The 25,320-nt window shown below is 32.7% G+C and overlaps 1 protein-coding gene across 4 annotated transcripts in view; it reads right to left on the reverse strand.

Annotated features, from left to right (window-relative positions):
- LOC113403479 (ataxin-2) overlaps positions 1-25,320 on the reverse strand; it is a 231,225-nt gene that overhangs the window by 12,381 nt on the left and 193,524 nt on the right. For all 4 annotated transcript variants that reach the window (XM_026644043.2, XM_026644045.2, XM_026644046.2 and 1 more), the window contains 2 exons: positions 22,974-23,166; positions 22,481-22,599 (listed from right to left, as the gene is read on the reverse strand). In XM_026644043.2, coding sequence (XP_026499828.2) covers positions 22,481-22,599; positions 22,974-23,166 — 312 coding nt within the window. The remainder of the gene's footprint in view (positions 1-22,480; positions 22,600-22,973; positions 23,167-25,320) is intronic.

The raw sequence follows: 25,320 nt of genomic DNA on the forward strand, positions 1-25,320 counted from the left end.
AATTTTAATATTTAAATGAATCTTATTTAGAATTGTTCACATCGCAACATATATATATTTTTATAGTTGAGTTAGGTAAGTTTAAGTCTTCACGGTAGCATGCGCAAGCGATCCCGTGGCGCCCGCCGAAAGACGGAGAGGGTACCGCTGGTTTTTAGTGGGTAAACCCGGCGTACCTGGGCGCACTCGGCGACCAGGACTCCGGGGAGTCCCCCCCCCACCTTCCATCACGTGGGGGAAGCGCGTAAAGCGTTTTTCCAGCGACAAAAAAAAAAAAGGTAAGTTTAAGTCTAAATCTCTTGTGAGCGTTTGGTCGCCCTAACAGCGATAGGCTGTGCTTCATCGCGACTCTAAAGGGATATCTAGCGCATTTGTTTGTTCTTACATTTGTTTACACATGCTGAATATGCATAAGATGTTTCTGAGTTATTCTCACGATGGTACATCGGTTACATTGTGTTATGAAAACTAACCTTGTTTGTACATTTGACGGCTTATTATTTAAATGCAATTTGTTTACAGTAGCGCTATTCTGTAAGAATAAACACGAAACTCACCGTCGGTCAGAAATTGACATGAGACTTGAATAATTATTTTATACCATTTAAATTATACGTAGAGCATCAGAATAGCATAAGTCGATTTTCAACATTTCAGATATACGAAGCATATTCTTAGAGAATATTTATCGTATATGTATGGACAACAGTTTAATAGACAGTGTTCTTGCAGAATAGCATTGCATGTGAATTGAGGTTTATTTTTTTTTAAAACAGTTCCATCTGCTTTATATATAAATAATATATATGAGACATAGAAATCGAACACATAATAAAGGATTTGAACTGTTTCGCAAACTTTTTCTCTTATTTTTGAATTATTCAAATGCAAATTCAAATTAGGAACAATTTATATTAACATATCGTTTTGTATCGAGAAATCGTTCGTTGTGTAGTCAGTCTATGAAACGGTGGCTAAACTCGTGAAAGTACGACTATTATCGTTCATATTTCTTATCTTAAACAATCTGTAACCACTATATGATCTGGCAATAGTCGTTAAAATCTAGGTTCTCCGACTTGACAGCGAGGAAATATTACGAATCACCTTTTAGGGGTGAAACAGTCAGTAAATCTGGTCGATCCTCCCACTACTGGACTTCGTTAATAGAATTTTGAATTCTATTGCCTGCAACATAAGGTTCCATAGTGGGATTTCTATCACTGGGTTGGTGAACTGATGGTATCGCCACATTGGACTCTTTGTAGTGTCGCAGACGGTAAATGAGGTGTAGCCGGCCAGTTTGATTGTAGAACGCTGATAATTGTATCGTTTTACAATTTCAAATTACGGTGAAGCTAGATTACTATTTTAGGATTATAACAAGATTTATTCAAGAACAAAATTCGACATTATGAAAAATATAAAAGAGATGAAATAGCTAAACCTGAATTGATTAGGCAATACGTACGTATTTTTAATCTGTGTTGATTGATAAATTAATAAGAAAAAAATATATATTAATTGAATCAAGGCTAATTTAGACACGGATAAGAAGTCAATAAGCTTGAGCAAAATAGCGATAATATTTATATCACGTACTCGATCGTAATAACAATGTTTACATACGTAACCATAGTTATTAATCGAAATCAAGCAATTGCGGTTACGATCGACAATCGGAGTACATGACGATTTAAGTAATCATAACGAGATCAAAACCCACCGCAATGCGACGTTGATCAATTTAAAATCAACGGACAAAACACACAAGCGCCGCGGCGGGCAAATAATGAAACCTATTACACGTGGGGCCACAATCATGAGCATTTCCTTTTAAAGCGACCGGTCGACATCCGGCCAGTAAACGGAATCGAGTAGGCCAACTAAGCATCGCAGCCGAGATCTCACTTTAATTATATTGTTATGTCGATCGACTGAGGTCGTGAGGTTACATAAAATAGATTATCTTTATACGATACAAGCTGCCGCTTTGTGAATAGCCCCTTTCATATCTGCTATATCGAATTCTTTTTCGGAACCGAACCGCCCGCGGTCATTATCGCTGGAACGCGGTTGATTGCTTTTTTTGTAATTTTTTGGACATTTGTAGCTGTTGTTACATTTGAGGTCGTCGTTTCTAAGTCTTTATGTAACTATCTCGGTTCAACGTGATTGTGAATATACTTCTTTATTTGCACTTTATAAGGTAATCATTTAAACTTTTCATTTGAGAACCATTTAATTTTATTGGGTTCCTTAAATTAGTAAATTATACATATATATTTTGTGTCTACAAAACTATTTAATTACGTATGAAACTTGAAAGAAAAGGAAAAATTTTATTAAAAAAGTAAACGAGTACAAAATGTTACAATATCAAGTCTACAACTGAACAAATGAAATATAAATAAAATGTCTGCAATATCAAAACAGAAGCAAGAAAACAAAACTGATTTCGCCGTTACAACGACGTGTCGTACGCTCAGTTCACTAGACTTGTAACTTGTACTCCCTTTAACGTTGCGTATGCACCTGTCTTTATATTGCATCCTGAGATATGTCTTTTGTCTCTTAATATACTATAAAATATTAAATTAAAAAAAAAAAGATTTTTTATATTATTTTCAACTCGTTACAATAAATTGGGTCAAAATAAACCAATTCGGTACTATGATAGTTTTTAAATATTTCATATATTACAAAATAAAGCTAATAGAAGCGAGTGATGTTGTCAGCCATTTGTTCTGCTTGAAGTCTGCGTGATGATGCCATTATCTAACTTTCGACTCGTGGTGACGACATAATTGTATTATTGGCATGTGTCTGTATGTAAGTTGAGACACGGCCATTTATAAAGATATTTGTTTCTAACTTGAAGATTGGCTTTATTTATTTTTAATTTAAAATAACCACGATTAACCTGTTTAAATATGTTGTAAAGAATAACCCGGTATGAGTAGGTAGTGCCACCTTCATCCTTATGTTAAAGGTACGATACCATAATGCCAACAATATAATAATAACAAAGTTTCAATACACGGACGAAATTTACGAGAACACATTAAATTAAGAAAGGCATTAATTGTATACATAGTCGATAAATTATAAACTCTACGAGTTCGAATGAAGGTCTTAAAAGTAATGAAAGAATATAGTCATCTACTATATAATTAATCGAGTAAACTTCAATTAACGTAATACGTATAAACATCCTGTCGTCCAGATTGAACAGCAATAAACATTAGTATTTGTCATAGATATATGTACTTGTACTATGCACTATATGTCAATGGTATCTATTGTTTCATAGAATGTTTATGCTAATAGAGGCCTATGTTAAATTACATTACAAGAAAATAAACTTGTTCCTTGTGTGCGGTCACACTATATCCCGCCAACAGCCTACAGCGCGCCAAAACCGTAACAGGCTATAATTTGGTGATTGTTTATCTGTGGTACGCATTGATCTACAATTAGCCGCCGTAGGGCAGAGACAGAGCGACCTCGCATACTTCCATTTGACATTTAGACCCGATTGACCTTTCGTCTATTTTCGGGTCCGCTCGACTCCTACGATGAATTATTATTCATCGTATTATATCGGGTTCGAGTCCGGCCCACGTTTCGCCTACGCGTACGTACCAGACGAACTAGATCTCGAATTATTTATTCCTTAGTTTATTGTTGCAACCTTTTTTTGTTGTCGATCGAGTTTTTAGAGTAATCGATTTATTTGTATAGGACTCGATGTGTCGCCCATAAACTTGTGCTATCTTACATTGCTCTTTATTCTCGATAGTGTCAAAATTTATTGCAATACATTTAAATTCTTTGGACGAGTAGGAGGATAAATTAGCTAATTTATTTATTTAACAAATAATGTGAAAATATAGCTCAATAAATAACGGTTTCATACTAAAATTTGAATGTAAATGTAATCTCATTACGAGGAATACTATTGGAATATCATTAGAATGTCAACACTAAAACTATTATTATTATGAGAAATTTTATTGTCAAATATATTTTTTTTACACAATAATTTTAGCCAATTGCATCAAGTTGGATACCATCAATGAATGAATGCACGGACTTTAATAAACCGTCGAGTACATACGCGAGGAAAATGATTATTTAATGACACCGCGAGGTTTCACGATGTTTGATAGTGTAATGACTTTATTCGAGCCACAAATCTACCCGTTAAATTACGTTTGTCGGACGTGAATGGAAAGCCTGTCTTACTTTCTCCTGATTGGTAATTGAAGGAGGCTTTTCGTGCTATCGTTATTAACTAATAAGGTGTAAATTATTTGTTTTCATTCGACAAAGTAAGAAATTGCGTATCATACATTTCTTACAAAATTGTTAGGAATTTTATAAATATCACAATAACACTGAGAGTTGAATGGTGAGTTTAACAACGTAATTAATTACTTTCAACATTACTATTATTTTATATTTAATAATAATTCAATGTGAAACTTTATAAAATGTTTTTCTTTTTTAAATATTTTTGTCAATGTAATGTAAATTGTCAAGTTTTACTAACAATCAAAATCTTTAATTGAACGAGTAGCAACTTGAGGGTTTGTTAAGTAGCAATTAAAGACTTAATTATAAAAGGTTTGAAATTGATAGGAAGATCAAAAGTAAGTTAAATTCGACTTCCTACCCATTCTACACTTGGGTTAAAGACTACTCCCATCTGAAGACGAAAAGATTGGACCTTTTTCCACAACGCTGGTACAATGCGGGTTTGTGGAAACAAACGTGGTAACTAGTTGTCTACTCAAAAGACTAAACACACGCAGCTAAACTAACTAAACAACGATAAACACACGCAAAAGCGTTTTCGATTAAGACATGTATCCGCTAGTGCACCACGGAAATGCAATTTTTTTTTAATGCAATTAAATATAAATTAAAATTAAATGAAACATTCATCGTTGCGTTGATGTGTATTCGTCGGTAGATATACTAATTGATTGATTGATTGATAAAATGATTACGTATAGGATGTGAAGTCGGGTATGCTAAATAAGCAAAAACACGAGAATCGATGAAAGTTTTTGCATATAATGACCAGCAAGTTTACAGTTAATTTCCTTCGAGTGTAAATTAAGTTAGAAAATTAAAAATATTAATGTAGGAGACACTGGATTATTTATTATCATCGGAAGCCTAGGTAATAAATTATCAAGTGGCATGGCCAGGGGGTTAGAAAGCTATCCATTAGCCGGAGCCGGTGAGTCATTAGCCGGCTATATTTTTAGCCGTTACATTAAACTTGACGGAAAAAATACATAAACAATGTGAAATTCTTTAATATTTTTAATAGTTACCATCATATTGACATATTACGATCAATTAATATAGAGGTTATATTTACATATAAGTATACTACTACACTTTCGAATTATTTCAATATTTATAAGTTTTAAATATATCTATCTTTAATGAAGATGATATTTTAAAGAATAAAAAAATTGTCTATATATTAATTTCTAAATTTGGATCAATCAAAAAATCGACACTAATATTCACGAATTAATGTTGCTAACGTATAATTATTTTTAATATTGAAATAAAAAAAAAAAAAAACAACTCGATCTATATATAGATAATTTGTTTATATATTAAAAGATTTTAAGCTTTTTACTGTAAATAAGTTTATTTTAACAATTGTATCTGTTTGTTAAGGTACGCTGGAAGGACGGCGGTGCCTCATCGCCGGCGGGCTGCGCACGCGCCGATGTTAGATTAGGCCCCAATAAACGTGGCCGGCTGCAACCTATAACGGCACGTTTTATTGCCTGCTAAGGTCGCTGTAGCTCATCTTACACATTCACTGTACAATTGTTACAGTTTATATATAGTATATGAAAACAAATCAAAATCACTTCGATTCATATGTATTTTAAATTTTAATAGCATAATGTCTGAACAAAGTTAAGTTAATCAGATGTCAAAATTCCAGTCCTCAGGGATATCCGAGATTATTTTCATGGGGTCTGTTCATAAATCGTTTTTATACAGTCGCTATGACAAAACAACAAAATCTCGAAATGATAAAACCCTTTGACGAAATTGATATACTTGGTTATTGTGTATTATTACTGGGATTTAAAAAAAAAAAAGATTAAAATTTTATTTTAGATACCTACAAACAATTTTTTAGTAAAAACTCGATTGAATGATTTTTCACTCTTTTAAGTAATACACTCTTGTAAATAACACGGTTCGAGTTTTTTATTTTTATTTTTAGTGTAGGCTTAAAAGCAGGCAATAGTGTGGGCCGAGAAAACTGTTTTATCGTAATATAATCAAAGTTCAGTGCGATTACCTATTTAAGTTACGTTATTAGTTAACGTTATTTTTTAAGTGTAGGTAGAGTGATAAAATTAAACGGCATTAGAGTTCGTAATTTAGAACCAAGTAATCTATATAAATGCATAAAATTGAAGTGTCTGTTTGTATTGTCAAAATTACAGCGTTTTACTTAACGCATATGAAAGCATATACGAGAGGTATAACAATGTATGTATTCATATTCGTATGTCAAGGAAAACATATGGGGCCACCAAATATTTTAGTATTTTTTTTACTATTGGCTATCTTTTTTGAAGTCGTTAAAAATTAAGAAAGAAAACAAAGTTAGTCGTTTAGCCTTGCTTTTTGCACAATTATTAGCATCGATGTCTTTAGATTCAATTTTGCACGAACCTTAATGAATACACGTGATAAAATAACATCTTTAAAGGAGAAATTTATAAATAAATCTCTAGTATTTTTATATTGTTTATATTAATCATAATATTTCAACTCATAAATATTAAATTATATAAACATGTTAGTATTATTATCTACTTAGTTATGTTTTACGACCGTTTTTTATATACCTGCACTATATCTATAAAACCATCAATTTATTTAATCTTTTAAGAGCTTTATGGATTTATTCAGTCGTTGCATTTTTTTTTATTACATTAAAAAAATCTTCTTTTTTTGTGGGACAATACAAGTATATGTTTATTTCGGCATTTTAATTGTATATATAATAAAATAAAATAAACATATAGCGTTCATATTTAGTGCTTAAGCATAAATTATAACATTAATCTATCATATAGTTTATACTATAAACATATCTAAAGCCGCAATACATTACAATCCGCACTAACATTAAAAACACATACAAAGCAAAATATAAAGTACTTCCTTATGTAGGTTACCGAGCAAAAAGTTTTTACTTTTATTTATATGAAAATCATAAAAAGTACAACAGATTATTAAATATTATAGAGGAAGAAAAAATCAAGAAAAAAACAATTCCTTTCACTTAGGGCCACACAATGATCTGCAACATCACAACAGACCGAGCTCTCGGAAACGCGAAATGACAGTCATTCGCTGACACTCGGCAATCAGAGAAGTTCAGCTGAACGATATTACACTAGTTGCTATTATAAATTATTTGGATTGCTCACCATTGCTATCATTACACACGGTGGGTGGCTCGACTAGACAAAGTTAATGATGACTGGTGCTTCGTGTCGTAATTTCATTAAAATCAGATCATGACATAGATATAAGTGGTACCGTTGAAATAATTGGCTAAATTAATAGGTTTAAGAGGTAAATAAAAGGTAGATTTAGTAATGTTACATTCTATAGTCATTATTATTGTTTTATTATCATTCAGTTGAGACATACCTAAGTACGATTGCCGTCTGAGTCGCCTTTTTTCTATTGATGTTTTAATAAAAATAAATAATGTTATTAATGCTCTGCGGTTTTTACCTATCTAGTGCAGTTTTTCTATTTCACTAAAACAGCCATGCAAACAATGTTATACATGCATTGTTTGCATGTTATATGCTAACTGTAAACATTTACATTATATGTAATTGAATAATTTTTAGGACTGTCTTATTAGGTCTATTTTATCAAATTTATCTAAGTAATACGTATTTATAATTTAACAAAAAAATGTTAATTATTTAAGAATATATTTTATTTACTTTAAGATTATAACATTTGTTATTTTCTCGATATAATCTAAAGACAAATAAATGCATGAGGAATTTATTGTAAGGGAATATCGATTACTATGGAATATTATAAGTCAGACAGACGACCACCACCCACGGCGGTGCGTGCGCGGTCGACTGTAAAATTGGATTTGAAATGATTCTTATATTATCTAGATTTACTAACACATCACAATGAACAATCTTCGGGAATTTCTAGCAATTAAATTATTAGTTCATAACGATGCAGAAAATTTACTCAAGCCCCTAAATGTTTACGAATAATAAGCTTCGTTAAAGACAAGTTTTAGAGCTCACTCCACACCGCTGAATCACTGAGGGTTGATGAATGGGTGGATAAAATTCTAGCAGAGTTTTATTCACAACATGGAGGTTTCATTCTGTGTATACGTGTGAGTTATACATACAAATCACGTTAAATTTTAGTGGTGGATTTGGACCGTTATATTTTTTAGAAGATTGACATATTCTATGCACTGGGTCATCTCGGTTCTAATTGTATTCTTCATGTTATATATTGTTCATTCAATACTTTGTAAATTAAAAAAATATATATTTGGCGTATTTGAACCAATTCCATTGAATAAAGATGTTTAAACGATTATGGCCTAATTAACTTTTACGTTTACGTTCGTAGAGGTAGTACTAATTTGAATAAATCTAGTAAAACACAATTTGCACGAAAGCAAGCTGAATTTAAATCGTGATACGTTTTATAATTTATGTGCGCGTATAAAATCGCGAGATTATTATATCAATTGCGTTGCATTCGCCGTGACAGGCAGCAATCTGAAATAATTGAGTACCGGCGACTACACGCGGCTCACTTGTTACGAACAAGAGTTGAATCCAAATGAAGCGAAGACCTGAGTGCTTTTGCAACGACATGCAAATCTCGCCGCTACTACGGTTTCTCGGTTGCATTTCACACATGCTTTTCACTTTCGATACGAAACGATATCGCTAGTGTGAATTATGAAAGTTGAAATTGATCACGTTGTGTGTAATAGCACAGATAAATGAAGAGAAATTAAAAAAAATGGATATATATTTTTTATTTATACGTTACAGGAAAGTGATTAATTAAAAAATGGAAGTTTGCTTGCTAGAAATTCAGAGATTCCTTAAAACAGTTACATTTTATTTCAATTAAAGTATCGAAATAAGTAAATATATCGTCTCAGCTCTGAATTTACATAAAGGACATCTGTTATCAAGGCGACTTAATTAAATATCGGAAACTGTTCGCTTTAATTATGTAATCGACGGTTGAAACCCTAACTCAGATAGAGATAGTTGGCTGTCTGAGCAAGTGATCGTGACGAGCTCGAATACAAGTTCCTACTTAAAAGAACGGTATTTACTTTGATGTCAACATCAAATGGCTAGTAAATAAAACCATCGAGATATAAAATTAATTAATAAATTTACGATTCTAATTTAAATTTTGTAATTATCAAACAACAATGTCAAAATGTCAATAAAATTAGATATATTTAGATATAATATAATATGCTACATGTCATTTTGAAATAAATATGAATATATTCGTTAAAACTAGTCGTAGAACCGATATAGGGCTTGAATAATGAGTGCGTTCGAGATAAACCCGTCCCACCGGCGACAGACGTCACCGCGTGGCCGACAAATTATAGTGGTACGGGAATACTTGTTCTCGTATTAGGATTATCATACGCTCAGTCAAACGTGTTTACGCTATATGTATCTCCTAAGTTAATATGAAATCTAAAAGCGGCGATCTAAATCTAGTTAAATTGAATGGTCTAGAAAATAATATTTCAATGCAATCTGCTTCAAATTTACTCGTAATAAATAAAAAAAATATATATAAAAGTATTCCACGTACGTATATTGTTCATGATGATTACCGAGTATACCATCTTCATCAGGCTGAAGTGCAATAAAAATAAATGCACTTGTTTAACTACACGAATGAGGATGTCAGAGAAACCAAAATTAATGGACGCTATGCACATTTGGACTTCTGGGAACAACGGTTAGTGTCAAAAAACTTGGACCCTCAACGGGTTTCCTCTTCCAATGTTAAGTGTTATGTCTTCAACGAAATGTTGGACGGGTCAGTATTTCAGGATGAGGTATAAACGGAGTGCTTATTGCCCATTCAAATTACAGTAATATTTTAGTTTTCGCAGAAAAAATTGGCTAGAAATGTTTTAATGGTTCACTTTTGACCTTACAAATATTTTGTTGATCTTATCTTGATGGCAATAAAATTTAGAGCAACGTCTGTTGCTTCGACGCTATTTTTATCCAGATCATTTTTAATAATGCTTTATCATTTATTTATTTTTAATTAAATTATTATGTTATTATCTTAATGAGTTAAAATCAACAGCATTTAGTTGGGTAACAAAAATGAATTTCATTAGCAGTTTGCGATACCTTTGGACCTACTATTCAAGCTCAATCGTCCGGGTTGACATTAAGCCGGTTTAAAATAGCAATCATTGCAACAACAACAATTGAGTGGACCTCGCAGCCGATAAACTGTATAATAAAAAACTACACCAGGAAATGTTCGACAAAGACTGCGATCATTATGGTACCATTTTGCCATTATTCCGTTGGAAAATGTTCTTTAATACATTGCGTTAAGGGGTCATATGAGTGAGTACAGGCCTAGCTGTACTTTCCACGTTGACATTCCTAGATTGAAAGGTCGCAAACTGGTTCGGCATTACTGTCATTACGCTAGATGGCGTTGCTGGATTGGTCGGCCATCTGCTGGTGATTGGCATCCATTATGGCACGCGTCCTACAGTTTCCTCAGAGACGCGAGTAATTTCCTTTCCACTGATTGTGAGGAGCGTAAAATGACACTATCTTCTGGTATGCCGCCAGCTAATATTGGTTTGCAGCTACGATCGATTTCGCATTAGTTGGATTTGATTGAGGTGTACGAATATTGGTTTTCTCTTGATGATATTGAAAGTTATTTGCATTATTCAGAAGCTTATTATCATTCTACACATAAGACTGTTTAAATAAAACTATTTGAGTGATTGTAACTATTTTAATTCCACCTTGAGAATAATATTCATTATAATAAGTCTTGTCTCTTGAAGAAAAACGTCGCGAGTAAACTTGTGAGCACATGTGGGCATGCGCTCCAGATGCTCCATAAATACTATCCTTAAGAGCAGAGGAACATTCCTTGAAGTGAAACATGGATAGACTGTTATTTTTTCTTCAAATTCGTCAGACTCCAAATAGTTTGGTTATTGATATATTGGCTTCCGTAATAGAAAATTTAAATCGATTTCCAACCCAAGGACTTCATACGTGACCGATGTAAGATAGGACGAACGATTTTAGAAAATAATATTTTACCAATCGATCTGGAATGTATAAAATTGTTTTCATATAATACGTCTCCTACGTGTTTCAATCGTCACTGTAATAGAGCGATGACTCCCCTACACATGGTTTATAAAACTACCTCATTATACGCTGTGTGGGAGCAATGCGTTCGAAATAATTTTTAAATTTTCAGAAGACACTGAGGTAAAAGCAAAAGAAACAAAAAAATCAGTTAAAGGAACGAACGCAGACAGCCCAATGCATCGTCTATTGGCCACAGCAAACGAGGCTGGAAACGCGATAGCATCTCAAACTGCTCCAGCTATCTGCTCATCTAGACATCTCTATTTAAATACCCGCTTCTAGTCGAACATTGAACTAAATTAAATGCTTCGATGCGAAATTAAACTCCTCCTGTTTGGGATATAAATTGGCAGCCAATGGCCGGTTATAACGCTTACTCTTTATATGGATAGAGCTGGCTACTCAATTATGTTGCCGATATTGCTTGTGTGGAATTGTTTGTATGGAAATATGTTTTGTAATATCGTTTATAAAGAACGTATAGCTCTCGTAATAAATTACTCGTGTATCGTTTATTAGAATGTAGTCATTTTCTAGCGTAACAAGTGCCTATAAATAAATATAAAAATGAGAAATATTGTGGACCTTATTTATTCTTTACGTATTTTTTTTAAAGTAATAACAATTAAATCAATGAGTTGGTGAATATGGTCGATCACTCATCCAAATACAGACTTGAACCGACGTTGCTTATTAACGAAATTACTTTTGATATTAACATTATTATATATATTTAATATATTATAGGCTTTGTAGCCAAATTTAACATTTGAATAAGAGTGTTTTTACTTTCGTTAAGATATTATCGCCTTATTTGAATTGATAGAAATTTAATATGATTGTTATATTCCTTAATGTTACCTGCTAGAAAATCATGATAGTATTTAATCTGAAGTCTATCCGCAATGTTAATCTACGTCGTAAATTTCTATTGCTCGTAAACCGCTAACAAACGCTTATAAAGTACAAAACCAATACTTACGGAAACTGGACTAATATAACGTTTACAAATATTATCTATAATATTTTAACATTTCGTGATACGAGAATTTGACAATTGTATTTTTGTAAATTATACACGTTTCGATAAATTTTATTAATGTAAATAAAAGCCTTTTAATAATTCCATATAATTAAATCACCAATTATAAAAAAAAACGTGATATAAAAAAAAGCATTACTTAATAGGTTATACGAAACATACACTTCCGAACGGTTAGTGTGTTCATAAAGTACATTCGTATTGGTGGTCTAAAGCCTGACCTACCTATTAGCAGGGCGCTTATCAAACTCATCGCCACGGACATACGGACACACACCAACTGCTCCATACTGATTTCAACATTCAGTCTACACACCAAATAATTTGTTTCAAGAATAATTTGGAAAATATAGATAGGGTATGTAATATAATTATTATATGTAAATTATATTAAATAATTATATAAAGTTCAATAATCATAATCCATAATGATTGAAGAAATTTAATATAAAAAAGGAAAAATTGTAGTTTTTAATGAAAACGAATATTTTATTGTCCCTACAACATAGTTCAAATAATAAGCTGTGTTTTTTACGTATTTTACTCATTCAATAGCACTGGCCTTTCAATCTTTAAGGTTCAAAGTGCAGTCAGCTGTACACTTCGGCAAAAAAGTTTTTTTTACTAACGAATTATGTGTACAATTTTTTTCTACAAAAAATATCATTATTATGACTTATTTTAATAATCGTTAATATTTTTATTATTAAATTCTACAACGTTTAAAATAAAAGATAGAAGATAAACATGAGTGTGGATCCCGCATAACTTTAGGGCGTAGGTCGCTCTATACGGTCATCGTGTACGTCTATATAGCCTTTCGTTTAACGATCCACGGACAGACGACGGACTTAGTTAGTAGTTAGTACGATAGCAGTCTTGTTAGGAATGATGCCCGCAATAAACCGCTATTGATTTAAGACTTCGCCGGCTGAGGACTGTCGTTTTGTTCAATTAAAATTGTTTGAATTTATGAGTAAACAGATCCGGTGAAACTGAATCAATGTACAATTATATTAAGACGCATGGCCCAGTGGTTAGAACACTCGAACCTTTATGGAAGATTGCGGGTTCAAGCTCCACACTGGATGAGTATTCCCCAACTTTTTAGATTGTATATTCTAAATTTACGTAACTAAAATAAAAGTATAGGTGAAACGGTACAAATATATATTTTTAAATGATTCCATTATTTAAAGTTGTGTTTATGTCTTTGTAATAAAAACAGTAATTACAAACATTGATATTCGTTTAACGTATTAAATTCCATTAATGTTAATCATGTTTAAAGCCCAATAAAGTTTTGTAATTATAGTCCATGTATGTAATTGGTTTAATAAATAACCATTTGAAGTATTGCTCCAATTAATTCTGACAAGTACGTTTATAGTGCGTATATAACATATGATACATATATTATATATTCCGCATAAATATTTATAATTATATTAATGCATATCTTGTATCGAATTCACCTTTTGTTAAAACCATTATAACTACATCTTTTTGTTATGATTACATATTTAAAACTTAAATTTCATAAATAAAAGTTTTCATACAAACAGGTTTTGAATAACACCTTCGAGCCTTTTATACAAATGTATATATTTTAAATTAAATTTCGTTACAAAATAGATAAATTCCTATATTGAAAGCATCATTAATTTATGAAAAATATACGAATTTCTGAACGGAATGCAGTATAATTAATTTCATTTTGTTATATTTATTTATATATTTGTCAACTAACATTGACGCAATGAGCTATTGTTACTCGCTCTACTAATATAGTTTCACAACTCGTCTGTTGCACAAAAAAATATTAATCTCTCATCTCTAGATGACAGGTGTCATACGCAAAATAAATCTTAATGTATTACAGCTCTGCTATAATATACAAAGAATAATATTGCGTCTAGAAGAAGTCATTTATCAAAACTAGTCAATTTGTGTGGCGTTGCTTCCATATATACTAATTAAATGAAGAGACGGTTTTTTTGATTGCCTAACTAAGCAAAAAAAAGAACTATTACATACATATAAATTTATACTAGAAGATGCATCGCGTGTTTTAATATATAAAATTATTAAAAAAGTGTAACTTTGCAGGAACACCTACTTTAAATTTATATATTTGACATGACTGTATGTATATAAGTATAATTTAACAAAACTTTATAATTCTAAAATGAAAAGTAGCGACGCTTTTGGTTGAAATCATTTCGTTTTTAGTATGGACATTATTGACAAATTATTGCCATATATGACAAGCAAAAATTGGGTACATCTTCCGTGACACACAACTTTGACTCTGTTATTTAAATATATTTGAACTAAATCCATACGCAAATTTATTCTACATAAAAAAATCTTCAAAGACATTTAAGTAGTCCATAGTTTAGAAGGTGACAACGTCAAGCTATGACTCCAATGCCTAAGAATGTACTTAAAGCCTTTGATCCTGGTCTGGTTTGGTCTAGTCCCACGCCTGAAGATCCTTTGGTTGTTCTTGATTTCCTTTCTGTTAGAGTATAAGAGTAAAGGATAGACAGCGCTGTTGCGTCTGTACACTATAATATTCTGAGCAGTCCGTTAGTTCTGTAGTATCTATTTGAAACTGAAATCAAATTATGTACACAATCGTCATATATAGAACAATTTATATGAATTATCAATTGAATGGAATTGTTTTGTTTTAAAGAACTTGTGACATTAACATTCGTAATTTTTTAGGCAAGTTTTTTTTTAACCCTTAAATACATAGTATAAAATGAAAGAAAAAAAAATAATGATCTAATTATGTCACTTATAATATCGATAAGGACGGGATTATTAATCAGTAACGAGCATTGTCATAGCAGTCGGCAATAGCTTCAGGTGCTTCTAGTGAGCTTAGTGGTCCAGTTTCGTAATTGCGATAGTCAATGTCCCACGGATCGATAAATGTCGTCAGTTGAGGACCGGTGTACTAAGTCGGTATATCATTATCTTTATGCCAATTATAATTATTGTTCGAGGCGAATTGCTTATATGAATAAATGATTATGTATATATGTACTCCACAATGCTTGTTTCAAATTCAAGTGATCCACCGAAAGGTTGTCTGGGAGTGAGTTATTTAAACGTTAAGACAGAATTTTGTACATACTTTTGAAACATTTATTCAACATTTAATTCCTTGATACAAAATAAAACTGAAAGGAACTGAAGGGTGTTTTTTTTTATAGTTATGACGTAATAATGATTCTCTAATGTGTCGTAGACATATTTAGCGGGACATACATAGTAATTATGACAAAAAAGGACTAACTATACTTCAGTTTTTATTATCAAGACTGGACATTGTATTAATCTCCTCATTAAGTAGCGTGTTCCAGTCAAGGTGTCGCGCTCGAATCGGTCGTAATTGACTCGAATGAGATACAATTTAACTAGAACATATTAAGTCTGCAGTCGCAATTGTGTAGCTTCACAGATGATTCGTTGTCAGCCAAATCAAACTAGTGTGGTCGACCATTTATTTTGTGAGAAAACAACACATTCTAATAGAGACATTTTTAAGTTTATAGCTTTTGTCATTTGATAATAAACATGTCTTTATACTTTTGGGTTTATATCCATTGAATATTTATGCAAATAGCTCTTTATTTGTTCGTTGAGTTATTCGAATGAAAAATAGATTTCGTATTAAATGAAAAATACACGAAAGCTGATAGTTAGTTGAGCTCGTAAATTGCTCTTTCTTTTCTGTTATTTAAGTTTCTTTATGTATTGTATAAATTTTATTCTTTATTCGTTCTAAATTCAATTGATTTTTACGACTCGGTTTAATATTTTATTTTGATCTGATTTAAATTTTAAATATAATTCCGACCAAATGTCACGAATCTATTGCATCTTTTAAAATAAAAAAGTTGAAATTGGTTTCAGAATTCATTTACATTTTAGCTCTCCTTACAGTTGCACTAACGGATTATTGATAGATTTTAAAAATGGAACAATACTTTTAGCGGTTGCTTACTTTTTAAAATAAAACTAAGATCGGCCTTTTTACTCCAGTGAAGCTGAAAAAAAACGTTTAAGGCACTGGACTAATGATGAGAACAAACAAAAAATAAATCAAATCAAACGAGAGAATGCAAAATTAATAAAACGCAATAGAACGTGCCAAGCTCATTAATACTACCGAATTATCTCCGTTCGATTTGATAGTAAATAAATACTCAGAGAATAATTCCAAATATAATAAATTGAATCTATTTACCGCTCACGACTCGGGTGTTAAAACGAAAGTGTTTGTACCTCTTTAAGTAGCTAATGATAAACAAGCGAGTTGGACATAAGTGTTACAGTGTACCGCTTATAGCCCATTAGGGACCAGAAATGATGATCGTTACCTTATTTAAACTGAACATTTTGTAATTCGAACACATTTTCGTATGATCTATAAACGTCAAAATTATTGGCTATAGTTTTCATTAATTATTCTTGAATATAAGGCGGTACATAGAAAATACGTTAGAATAGTTATGAGTGATTGAAAAAATTAAACTAATCATTCAAATAAGAAGCTGAGTTCAAATAGCATAATCCTATTATATCACATATGGATATAAAAAATGTTTTATTTTGTCTATTTTTTTACTTCAATTTATACAAATAAATGAAGGTTTTTGTATTGACTTAGTGCAAAAAATCTACTAAACCGTTATATAAAAAATTTATATCAGAAGATGCAGCGCGATTTGATTTTTCAATATTGTATTCGAAGTTTCACTCGCTTTATATTTAACTGCTGACGTCACAGGCGTGAATTTCGCGTTCCTCTATTGTAATAATTACGAAGTACTTTTAAAAATTATAAAAATAACCTCACGAATAAAAACCAATTTATCAAATATCACATAGAAAAAAATCGAAAATAAATAATTATCATACGCTAAGGAAAGGTGCACATTTTCAGTGCACCACGACAAAAAACTGACGAACTAGTCGAGACAATGAAAAACAAAAAAAAAAAAAAAAACGGGGAAAGTGAAATCGAATAGCGAGCAATCTCTTTGCGCAACGGAATCGACTAACATGCTCCGATATGACCCGTGACCGTTTTTCGATTTCATGACTCGAAATCATAACAATGTCCATCACGATGAACGGTCATTACAGTAATTATTTAGTCGGAATACAATCTATTCAGCGTACGCTCTAAAAATAACTTACACCCTATATAGATCGGAATAAGGACCGCATTTGCGTGTAGGTTAAGAATCCGAGTGAAATAACATGTTTGTATGATAATTTAACAATAGTTGAGCTTTTGCTACGAGTCGTGTATGGCTTGAGGTGATGACGCTTATTTGTTGAAGTGATGTTATTTGATGGTACAGTATTAAATTATAGTGGCTGCTTCTTTGGCGTGTGTGGTATTCAATTGGCTTAATTTACAACTAGTTTCCGTTTTATATTTACAAATCATTCATATTATATCTTATAATAATTTAAATCATCTATATTTCTATTCTGGGTTTTTCTTTTAAATTTAGAAGTTCCATTTTAAATTTTCAAATTCCACGTTCTATTAACATAAGTAAAATTAGCTGCGCGAAAATAAAAAAAAGGAATATTAATAAGTTTTTACTATTCATAAATAATGGCCAGTAATGAATATTCTACAATACCTTCTTAGAATAATACGAGCAAATGTATTGCAGATACGGTTACACAATAGTTGGCTTGTGTTCGAGACAGGTGCGTTGACAACAACGCAATACGTTTATTATAACAATATAATTGGATAAATTGTTTATACAGACAAAATAAATTTAATTACACAGATAAACAATATCTTGCAAAGATATTTATGCAATCACATATGAATCTTTTAGATGATAATATTTGAATTTTGTAATTATTTATTCAAAATAGTTTAGTTGTAATAAAACGAATTAAATAATTTAAAAAGGTATATATAACTTTTACATCTATTTACAGTTAAGATTTTGCAAAGATTTTTCACATCTACTACATTTGTTATACAGTTATTTATACAACGATTATCGTAGACGTGTGTATTATTAATCAAGTGTAGGTTATATCGTGAATCGTGCGCGTTAAAAGTGCTGCCTTAATGCGCCATTTGGCGCTGAACCTAATGCATATTCTATGCAACATTATAGCACTGCGCTTCGATATTCAAAATTATTGAATTTTCGGTAAAATTAAATGTATGTATAATATTTGATTAACGAAGAAGCTATCTGGAAACCGGCTGTCGTGGTATGGGCATGAATGAGGACCATGTTGTGAGAAAGGTTTTGAGGATGGATGTGGATGGATAAAGAGGTAGGGGACGACCAAAGAAACGATGGATGGATTGTGTGAAAGACGTTATGGTTAGAAAGAATGTTGCTTGTGAGATGACGTCCGACAGAGAAGTATGGAAGAAGAAGACATGCTGCGCCGAACTCAAGTAAAATTGGGATAAGGGCAGGAGGATGAGTGATGATGACTGATTAATATGTGCAATATTTAAAAGTTACTCTCATCCCGACTGTACCAATATGTCGCATGCAGATTGCAGTACAGTTTATACGCTTGATATCGGTCATACATATATTAGGAATAATTTATATAAATCACGTGTTGCGCAAACGCAGGTCACGAGCGCACGAGCATTCAACGACATCTTTCGCGATGGTGACAATACACAATTAGGATTAAGTGCATCTGGATCTAGGACGTTGATGCCACGATCGGAGCTTAGCTTGCTGAGCCATTATGATATGTATTCACTTTTGATAAGGTTACATTTGTATTAAGCTTGAAAAGATATCGCTACGTCTAAACCAGGAATGTGTTTCTTCTAATATTGACTTCACTGTAATTTCATAAAAAAAATGTTTCAATGGGTTGAAACTATGCGGAAAGCAATAAACATAAGTAATAACAGTAATTTTCTAGAGAAAGTAAAAAACATTCTGCGCACCGTACTAAACGATTTATACTTTTTTTTTTCATAAAGAAAGAAGCTAAGGAACCTATAGTTCTAAATGTATATTTACAAAAGTTCAAAGACACGAAATAACAAAAATAGCAATATAACGTGTCAATAGTCGTAAAACTAATCGAGATTAATGTACGTATTGACGTTGGCTGAATTAAATCTTATTTGACAATAGCCCGCCACGGCGCAGAGCACGAAATCTTGCGCAAGCGTCGCGGGCGCTGGATTTGACGCATGGACCGGGATGGATGGCGTTCGGTCGATTTATGATCGGATCGGATGAAATCACGAGTTTTGGTGAAAAATGAACCTAAGCTTTGTGTGATATTCGATTCGACTTTGCCATTCACGATCGGTAATCGGATATGTACGATACGAGTCAAACTGTGTGGGCAACGTGCCGATTTATGTCATTCCGACGATATATTTATTTCGAGCATTTAATGAACGGGCTTCGGCTATTGGAAATAAAAAAAAAAAAAAAAATCATTAGAAATTTCAGAAAGCCGAGAGTCGGCAATTATCATTAATTATATTATTATAAATAGCGAACAGTGTTTACGATAATCTAATTTAGTTTAGTAATAATCGAACATTAATCACTTGTAAAGTAAAATTATTAATTATTTATCAGCGGGATAATTAATTATACGGTATAATCCGGTATGACACCATCGCCATAAATACGTTGCTGGTAAAGCGATCTTGCTGCTACTGTAACGTGAGACATACTAGGAGGTCAGTTGGTGAATGATTTCAGTTTTAAAATAGTATATTTAATAGTGTTGAAAACCATAGTTTTTTAATAATTCATTGTTATGTCATTTGACCTGTCTGGTTTGATCAGCGAGGGGCATTGACAGTTCTGACAAAAGGTAATACGTATAAGGTTGCAGATTTTATTCGGTGATTATTAATTACGACAAAATATAATAAAAACAAGATGTTTTCGTCGATTTTTGATTTTTAATATAATTCTGTATGAATCAAATGTAATATAGTGCTTCATCGAGTCTCGGTCCGTATGTATCGCGAAATCTGAGCTCCCGTTGTTGCATGATCCCGCTCTCCTTTCATTGTGCAATTTTGATATACAAATATGATGGAAATTTTAAATCCTCGCCTCGTTTCCCACGTCTAGTTGCCACAGATATAATATACGATGCCATGCATTCTTGTGCAAGCTGAGACCGCTATTATGGTGGTTCGCATCACGGCGTGCTTTGTTTATGCCAAAAGCGTTGCGTTGCTTAACTCTGTGAGTAGAATCGGTCTGGGCTTGAGATATGTTTATGACGTTCATCAAATCGTTAACTATACAGCAAGACACATTTAAGACGACCTAATACAAGCTCATTATTATTACAGCTTAGGTCGTTAAAACGCTCTAGGAATCTTTGTCACACAAATATTTCGCAATCTGTCGCGTTTGATTTTGAAAACAAATTATATATAAATATAACCCTAATGAATTTTAGGGTTATAATTCAATAAATAATAATAAAAACAAATAAGAAAAAGCGCCGCCACCCGGTAGCTTCCTTTTACATATTCATCGATATAACTGAATAGACGTCATAAATATAACTGTTAATACCCAATACGTATCCGAGTTTACAACCACTAGGTATTATAACAAGACAGACGTTATACAAACATACCGTGAGGTCGAATGAATAAAATCTTCGGAAGGTATTAAGCGTCACAATCATGAAAGGCGCACGACATAATCCTACACTTCCTTTAAAGCTAGTTGCCGTATTTCGTAATATTGATATTTTATCAAGAATTTTGTAAATTTCATAAATTTTGTGCGGATAATCGTTTACGTAACTCTGCGTTGGGTTAATTAAATTAGTTTATATGAGTCGTTCGTTGCGTTTGATCCCTTTCACTCAAAATCAAATTAAATCAACGCGATGCGTTAATAATTACGAACGCTAACATATAATTGGATTACATTGTATTTTTTTTTATTAATGTTATATATTATTAATTGAAATAGATTTCTCTGAGCCAAGGTAAATAGCAACGATTTAATCCGAGGTGTTCGATTAGATATATTTTTGATAAAAAAAACTAAATAGTCTTCAGGCGTTTGTGATTTAGATACTATCTATTATAAGGCGTCAATTAGTTATAAAATATGTTCAATCGTTATCGAAAGAGAGTAGAGTATGTATAATAGATGTATTTTAGAATACACAACATTTCTTGTAATAATATTAAACTGTATAACTTTTTTCCGTAGTCGTCAAAAATACCAACCTATAGTTTAGCAGTATATAGTAATTGGTTTTTGTTTATAATAGGCAACTACGAATAACCAAGATATCGCCTCTGCACACTAACATTGTGCCAAGTTTTATTGACACAATAAAGCAATCACGAAACCTTATGTGACTTATGAAGACGTAGCTTAATGTAAACAAATTTTATTGTACTGAAATTTTTATATTACTGTTGATATTGATGAAATATGACGTCAATACGAATAATACGGATAAATTGAAGCTGAAAGTAACAGGTGTGTGATCGCTTTACGATAGTTCAACCATTAAAGTCTTCTCTGTAATGCAGTGAACATATTAATGGCTACCACACGCTACTATGTCAATGTGATTTATGTGAAGAATCTTAATTGTTCAATTACTTATGTTAATTATAATTGAACCTTATTACTACACGATAAATATATTTAATGACGGAGCGCCAACAGACGGATACTTGAATATATTTAAAAAAATAATACAGATTGAGGGAATTCCAAATCTGACTAGGTATCAATCAATTTCGCAATCAAAATCGTGGGTAGGTTGATTGAAAGCAATACTCGCGAGAGTTACAAAACAATGGAATTGTCCACAATTCATGTATTTCATTTCGAGCCAAAAATCTATTTTAATAGTTGTGTCTAGATTTAAATATTCAAACGGTATTCGGAGTACTTACCGTTGCGTATTCTGCGCAGATGTCAATGGAAGTCACAAACTCGCAAACTTCGTCTACTGTCCACGCGGATAGACGCGCTCGCGCCTCTGCACACAAGCATTCGCGTGTTTCGCTGCGATCTAGAGAGGAAAAAAAAATACATAATGTAGAAACTACAGTTATCGAATCACCTCATCTCGTTCAGCCCCGCATTTAACTTGAAATTGAATGTACATAAACTTGGACTTGATAAATTAACGGCACACCGTACCCTGATTTCAATTATGATACCGAAATAATTAATTTTTAGTAGTTCATGTATATTTTTTATTCGTGCGAGCAAATATACTTGTTGATAACGTTATTACGTTAATAAAATTATTAATTAACTTTCGTTTGCCTTGCCAATACATCTGACTACGATATATGAATAATAGAAGTTACACAAATTCGAGAGTGTTGAATGACATGTTTTCTATTTTTAGCATTTAACCTAGACAAATTTAATAAATACCTTCGTTTGATACTCTGTCTCTATCATCACCGTCACTCCTCGTGCTTGGGCTGACGGAGAGTCTGGCGCGTTTCGCTGCACTCTCTCCCGCCGCGGAGAGATCAAGGGGTGAGTGTTCCGCAGTTACACCCGGACCGACACGCTTGCGCCGTGATCGTCCTCCGCGACCCACTCGAGATATTGCTAATAATGCCTAAAGGACAACAACAACATTGGCATTTGATGACTTGTATTTTGCTTATTATTATATTTACAATCTAGTGGTTTCAAGCGTGAACATAGGTATATATACATTACATAGGCACAAATAATAATTATAATGTAATTGAAGTAATTCACTTTATTAAATCAAATCCAATTTTAATTAAACTTTTGAATTGTATTGGGGTTTTCTTAATTAATAAGGCAAAAAATGTCTTTTTTCTTCGTTAGAAATTAAAATAAAGTTATAATCTTTAGTTAGTTTGGGTCAACTTGGTGGATTTACTTTTTGTTCATCAGTGAGACATCTAAAGTAAATGTGTAATTCGATTTTCAATAATAATCAATATATTCTTTATTGTAGTCGTATCTTTACTTAGTTTTGAATCGTCCTGTTACATTAATCAATTAAATATTAGACTACTATCGGCCGGTATATAGTTACTATCGGGAAGAATCGACAAGACTTAATTGATCCCAAAAATTAAGCTCTCTCTATCGTTTCAAGTAAAAGAATGGAAATATTAATAAATTTTTAAGTAACAGGAAATAAACTACAATGACATTATTATAGTTATTGTGTTATATCAATTTCGCCCAATTTGCAATTTACAAAGGGTCAATTACTCGATGGCACGTCAGGCACGTCAAACAGAGGCAACGCTGAGCAAACACGAGACGGCCTATTATCTGATCGAGAGCCCACTCGTTAGTGACGGGCATTCATCATAATAACGTTCTGAGCCGTCACGCTCGCCGCTCGCGGGTCAATTTGCAATCTATCTTTTTTAATTGCGCGCTATGAAATAAGTCGAATGGGGACTAAAAATCAGAATGAAGCGAGCGCGAAATGAACACTGGTAACATGCGTGCGCGCCGGCAGACGCCGAGACCATTAATCTCACGATTTATTTCCGAGCGCGCTCCCGTTTCTCTTCACAGGTGAAAATAAATTTAAACCGACTATTTATAGTGTAAAGGTACCAAGAGAAATGTAACAAATCATGTTAATATCGCGAGCAAGTGTCAGATGTTGTTAAAGCGATACCGATTTTAGAAAGTAAACACTATTGTACAACATTGATAGATCACGTTTTGAATTACTATTAGTATTGTTAAACTACGTTTGAACTTTATTCAGATTTTATAATAAAAACATCATTACAATAATCTCATACTATTATAAAGTCGTTTTATGTCACATTTAAGCTGATGTTTATCCATTGTGGAACGATATATGTGTATGTACATTCAAGAATTTGGGAATTCATTTCACTTTCATAATTATATCTTTATTGCTTAGAAAGTTTCATAAAGACCGCAAAAATAAGTCGATTTTCGCGTGCAGTTCGTTAAATTCTTCAAAAAAGGCATTGGATTAAAAAGATGAGCTGAGTTCGATTTCACATCCCATCACTAGCGTGTCGCGGGGCGCGCATGCGCGGCGCGTGCCTCTGCCAATTAGTGCAGCTCCAGTTCGTTTTACTGTGGAGAGTCGAGACGGTTTGCTGGCCGCCGCGCGCCCGCGCCCGCGCTCGCCGGGGGCGGAGCACCACTATTACCCTGGCGATTGTGCGCGCGTGCCGATGGTAACGACCGCCTCGCAATTAACACTCTCTCCGTCTTATCTAAACAATACCGAAGGAAGTGTAAAGGTCGCGTGCTTTATCGGATTTAATTGCTTCAATTATTTCTCGAAAGGAAGCGAGGTGCTCATCGCGCATTATGATTTTAAATAGGCACGAATTAACATAAACGAGTCGAGCTCGAAGTAGATCCTCCACCTAGATAGCGCCGCATGAATTTTACGATACCCGAGACATTTTAATCACAGCCGTGAACTATGAAACGGGGCACAGAGGTGTAATTAAAGCGGGAAGGTCAGTGAGCACGGAATAAATAATAAGTAATGAATTTTAAAGACGCGCTTATGAAATGAGCAGCCGGCCGAGCGTAAATTATTTCATAGGGGCAGTGGCATTGCTTTAAGTGATGTGCATTACGCCGTAATGAACGGATATTGTAAAACAATGTTTTAATTTTTCTTAATACGTTGTAGAGACGATGCTTTCGTAAGCTTATAACGTTGCGTTGTTTAATTGAGATGTATTGCAATTTTATGCGTATTACTGATATAGCCGTATAA

This window comes from Vanessa tameamea, chromosome 13 (assembly GCF_037043105.1).
Source record: "Vanessa tameamea isolate UH-Manoa-2023 chromosome 13, ilVanTame1 primary haplotype, whole genome shotgun sequence".
NCBI lineage: Eukaryota > Metazoa > Arthropoda > Insecta > Lepidoptera > Nymphalidae > Vanessa > Vanessa tameamea.